Source organism: Cariama cristata, unplaced genomic scaffold (genome assembly GCF_000690535.1).
Source record: "Cariama cristata isolate BGI_N322 unplaced genomic scaffold, ASM69053v1 scaffold42945, whole genome shotgun sequence".
Taxonomy (NCBI): Eukaryota; Metazoa; Chordata; class Aves; order Cariamiformes; family Cariamidae; genus Cariama; species Cariama cristata.
In genome coordinates, this window is record NW_009618931.1 from 2,076 (window position 1) to 7,842 (window position 5,767).

Consider the following 5,767-nt stretch of genomic DNA (forward strand, 5'->3'; position numbering starts at 1 on the left):
CACCCTTCCTTTAGGCAAAATGGTGCACTAGAAAAATCTGTTGGCAGCCCTTCCCACTGCCCAAGAAGACTTATTAAGCAGAAGATGAAACTGGAATAGCCAGTCATGCTCATTCAGTGGCAGCCAAGTGTCTGCTGATGTGTTTGGCCTGTAATCCTACAGGCTGCAGATTCAGTATAGTTTCCAGGGCTATCCGTAAAAAAAAAAATCTCCCATTTATACTATTGCCAGGGGAGTTTGGAATACAGAGACTGTAATTCTGTAATATCACTGGGTTATCTGCATGAGCAATGTGATAAACCTCCTCAACGTTCTGCTGGCTGGAGAAAATCTGGCAGAAACAAGCCCTAAAAAGATGATGTTAATGCTTGATTGAAAAAGCAGATGACATGTTTGATGTTAAAATGGTGCTGAGAGTATATGCACATGAATTTGCAGCATCTGATGAACGGTCTAATACAATTACAAGCTAGAAATGAGATGCAAAGGAGGAAAATGTATCTTAAAGCAATTGTTTCATCGGCATCTATTCTGCCACAAAACTGAGTCTGAGTTACCCTCTTCTGTGTTCTTCTATCATACATACCAATGAATTATCTTTGATTTTTTTCTATGGTTACAGTGGATAGAAAATTTATTTTTCCCAGAGTGTAAACTAACATCTTTTCTTCCTATAAAATGTTAGCAAGATACAAGCATAATATGCTGTATTAAATAATGCATTTCCTATACATATATAAAAATATATATTACTATGATAACATATCACACATATTTTTAAATAACACAGTCTCTATTTCCCCCCAACACAACAATATTAACACAAAAGTACATAGAAAACCACTTAGTCAACAAACTAAACTAGTTTTAAACGTAGTTTTTGAATTAGGGAGGCCACTTGGCCAGCTGGCCCCCTTCCACCCGAGGTCCACACACACGGAACGCTATTGTAACTGATGTGCTGCAGAAAGGAAGGAGGCAGGCTCACAAATCGCTACGGTGGCAATGCCAGCGTCATTACTGCCTTGCTTTGGAGGCAGACAACTGTCTTTTTCCTATGGCTTATCGTCCACTTAGCTGTGTTAGCTCACCTCTCTCTCTGTAAGTACCCAATAAACAAGATCAGAGAACTCATCTCTTGTTAAAAGTAACTCAGGGAAGAAAAAGCGATGGTTAATTTTTAACCTGACCAGTTTATTACACCACCACACAGCCGGTCATACCAACACAACAGAGTGAGGAGGGGGCCAGAGCAGGGGCTAGAATATGTGTAGATGACAAGGCAGCTCCTCGTGATGGTTTTGTTGTCAAACCAGTTGCTTTTGAAAGAAATTGTGGTCAATGTCACATTTGCAGCCTGTCCAGACTGTTGAGTGAACTGCTAGGTAGGAGGTCAGAAGGCCGTTCAGATACAATTCCAAACAAATTCTTCTTCTGCAGTTATTTTCAGTTTGTTGAAGGAAATGCTGTGAACACGAACATCCTCCAGCTGTCAGCACTCAGCTGCCAGTGTCGTAGGGGCCTTTCTGTATGCTGAATCATGTGGGATTACAACAGTTGTGCATGTCAAACTTTTCTTCTTTCTCTTCCCCAAACCCTTCTAGCAAAGATCATAAAGTGCTATGTTAATGGATACTAGATCTGTTGGCCATATACTACCGTACCACTGAAGTGTTCATACTAGGAGTGTGAGTGACCATACTGCATTTTGAAAAAATCCACAGCAGAGATCTATCTGCTCTTTATGGTCTCAGGCCTGTATAGTAAGAAGTGCTATTTAAAGGACTCTGTCCATGCATTTTTATCTCTTGCTCCGTTTCCTAGTATTAGAAGTATCTAGAATCAGACAATCTGAAAGATTTGAGGGGAACGTAACAATTTCCTCTACATTTTTATCAGTGTGTTTACCTGTGCAATGTCCAATACCTTATGCTTAGTCATGTTTACTGTTGCCATGGCCAGTTAATCTGCTATAACTGCTGGTTTTATGGGTCTTTCGTACAGAAATTGGATAAACATTCCCTAAGAAAGGCCTATGAAATATGATTTTATTATTTAAAAAATAGTTGAGGAGCTAAGGGACCGATGCAAAGTCTCAGCTTCTAAAGTCTCTAAATTTTGCATGAGTAGCATCAGTCTTTGCTGTTGTTGTTTGTAATGGGCTTTCTCTCATTTTATAGTGAAATTAAATTCTTTACTGAATAAGAGAAGCTTAACAGTTATGTATTTTTTCCTTCTGCAGTAGGTAGAAGTCAGTCATGGGGTGCTCCTAATGTTCTTTCAATTTATCAGCATTATCTAACTGCTTTATGAATGTCCCTTTGACTGTGTATCTTTAACTGCTAAAGAACATTTGATAAGGCAAGCAAACAAAGCTTCATCACAATGTGCTCATAACTCTTAAGGATCTAGCTTTACACTCTGATCGTCTCCTCCTGGTTTTCCATTAGTGAACCGTACTACGCATGCTTAGGAAGCAAACTAATTTGTTTTGCTACAAATCACTGAAAAAAAATACACAGCATGATGCAAAACCTGACTGTTAAAAGGCAATTTAAAAATTTTTGTTGGGTCTGAAACAGATAATGTTTTTTGATCCAACCTGATGACACGTAAGCGAGAACCAGCGTATTTTACAACTCGTCCTGTCTTGATTTTAGGCAATACTGTAATTATCTTTTCCTGTATTCTTTCCAGCAGCTCAAGCAAGAAAGTACTAGATGTTCCCATGATACTCCATTTTTGATATAAACAATTCCATAATTGCTGGCTCAGTAAAGTCCTGTTTCTGTTAAGCATTTATTGTGGTATTGTTCAGCTGTCTTTGGCACTCATCTGTGGTACATAAACAGAGCTGGAACAAATTCAATTCAGGTAAAAGACTATGTCTACAATGGCAAGCAAGGCACAGTATTTCATTGTGTAATTCTTAGATGCCCTATTTTTTTAAGGAAATCTATAGACCTCATGACGGGGAGGGAGTTAAAAACAGAAGGGCAGATACTCTAATGAATTTAAACTCAGTGACAATTTTCTTACTTTTCTTAATTATCTTTTGCAGATGCATTTAATAGTTGTTCTCTGACTGCAGGTCAGGTATAGACAGACCATTGGTATATGTTTAAACTGTTGTTTATTCCTTTTGTCTTAACCAGAATTACTGTACTTTAATGACTGTTGCTGAATTTCCTTTAACTTAGTTTGAGGAGCTGCTCACTCAGTAAACTTTTCCAGTCAATTTATCTGACTTCTGTATTGGCAATTTTTCCTAAATATTTTGCTGGTCTGGACTTGCTGAGGTTGAAAGATTCACTGGTGATCGCCAGTGGTGGGGTGAGAAGTCTGAGCATTGTGAGTGAACGGATTTTCTATCAAAGAGAAGAAATAGTTAATGCTGTCTGTTGCAATGCAAAAGAAATTATTTCACAGATCAGATCCCCACTGATGTTTTAGTTCTTTGACAATTAAGGGCATTAATCTCAAAAGTGCAGTTCAGTTTTAATTTTGCAGGCAAGGAGACACTTTTTCTTCTCACAAGTAAGTATCAAGGCAACTATTATGTATGCGTTCAGATGCACAGCCTGGCATAGGTCAGTTGTTGATAGCAGGCTACAACTTTGTAAACAGTTTAGGCTGCTGAGATCAGCATGTTTAACTTCAGAGTAAGAATTTGTGTTAGGCCAGCCTCAATGTTTAAAAATTCAGTGGATTTACAATTTCTTTGGACGATCCTTTAAGAAGCCCTAAGCTTCCATCCAGAGTGAATGTGGGACTTCAGACTGGAGTACAATAGTTTTTTAAAGGATCACTGTGAATATGAACAAAATTACCAATAATCATTGGTGAATGATGGGTCAGACATAGTCGTTTAAAAGTCTTCATTGCTCATGCAGACCTTGACCTAGTGAGCGTTACTCCACTGAAACTCTCATTTGCAGCTGAAACTCCATAGAGTGTTTGCCTCCTGAATTTGAGTTGATTTTTATTTGTACATCTCTGCTTGTAGAAACAGAAAATGTAGAAACAGCAGAGCACTGGGCAACCAGGCTGATAGCTTCTCAAAGTCTTTGACTCCCATTTTACTGTCCAGTACCATGTAGACATGGTTACATTAAGGCAAATAAGCTCTGATTGCTGTGGCAGCTGAACAGGTTATCAGTATCTACCTCTGTCTTCAACCTTGAGAATAAAGGGACTAAATTAGCCTGGTATAATACTGTGGTACAGGAAAGCAGGACACAAGAAGTCCTCAACCTGCAGATATTCACTCAATTACTTTTGGCAGAGGTACAGGACATTTTGAATTTTACAGGTTTTTACATGTGTTTTAAGTGCATTGGTTTAAAGGCAGTAATTAACAGCACTACAGATTTGATGAGCACCAAGTATTTCAAAACTAATGCTGCAATTAAATCTGTTGTCACTAGTATACCCGAGAGAACAGCAGATAGGCAAAGTCACTCAAAGGCCTTTGGAAATGGACTTTTTGGAAAACAAGTATGAGAATGGGAGAAAAAAGGATTATTCCCAAGTCACCTGGATTTTAAGAAGATTGATTCTTGTAAAAGAAACGACACTTCAGTTTTCCACTAGTGGGTTGCAATCATCTTGTTGACTTCGAAACTTTTTCTTGAAGATGGAGATTGATGTGGATGGCTGGTAAAATATACTCCAGATCTCGCCAGCAGTAGTAACCTCACTGGAATCTTCTGTTGCAGCTGCAGATGGGATCTGATGGGATCTAAGAAAGAAGTGTTAATTCACTGTAATGCTAGCAGCTTCCACTACATCTGTGACACCATTTCTTTCTACCTGCTGCGGAGTCATGTAGGTTTTTGGAGGGTTTGTTGGTTGTTTCTTGACCAAATGAAAAGTTAGGCATTCTGTTGCTAAAATATTTGCTACCCTAATGAAAGCAGTGACATTAAGCTAAGAAGTCTGTACAGAATCTATTATTAATTGCTATTAATATAAATTAATTTCCTTGTATATTTAAGCCTCTTTGTGGTATGTAAATACAATAGTCAACATTTATGATTTGTTGATAACTCACTCATTATTTCATTCAATGAGTGTCCATCCAGAGCACACAAAAATTACTTGCTATAAGTGTAGAGAAATACAGCAATAACATTGTGTTGTTTTTAACAGGCAAAAAAAATTATACTGGTTAAGTGTCACACCATAATACAGATTTTAATGTTTGTGATTCTTTTTTGAACCATTGTCAGTATTTCAGTAAAAGGAATTAACTAGCCTACATCTAACTTTTTTTCCAGTTTCCTGATCTGAGCTGAGGTTTTAATTTTTTCCTGCAAAGTATTATCATCATTTGACCTCTTCCCACCAATGCGAGATGTCTGTTGGCTATGTAATGTCATTCAGTGTGAGAAACTTTTTTATTCCTTAAAATACAAATCTTGTCAAAATCAAGACCAAAGAGATATTCTACCAAAATGCTATCCTAACAGACTGGAAAGTTAAAAAATGTGCTTACTTAGTATCATTTATGAGCATACAAATATGTAATACAGAACTTGGTTTTTAATATGACCAATCCGACCATATCAGAAGGCAGAGAAATGAAGGGTACCCGGTTTGGTACAGAGCTGAGGTGTCAGTTCTCCAGAGACAGTTTTGCTCCATACTCACCTCATGGTAATGTGGAGAAGTATCTTTGCTATTATGGCTGTAACACTTAGGATGAGCAGTGCTGTGAGACTATATATTGTCCACTCTGTAAAAGAGAAGAGGAGAGGGAGAGGGA

The 5,767-nt window shown here is 37.9% G+C and overlaps 1 protein-coding gene across 1 annotated transcript in view; it reads right to left on the minus strand.

Annotated features, from left to right (window-relative positions):
* Positions 1-4,578: 4,578 nt before the first annotated feature.
* KREMEN1 (kringle containing transmembrane protein 1) overlaps positions 4,579-5,767 on the minus strand; it is a 23,029-nt gene continuing 21,840 nt past the window's right edge. Inside the window, 2 exon segments of the mRNA XM_009701039.1 lie at positions 4,579-4,741; positions 5,653-5,737. Coding sequence (XP_009699341.1) covers positions 4,579-4,741; positions 5,653-5,737 — 248 coding nt within the window.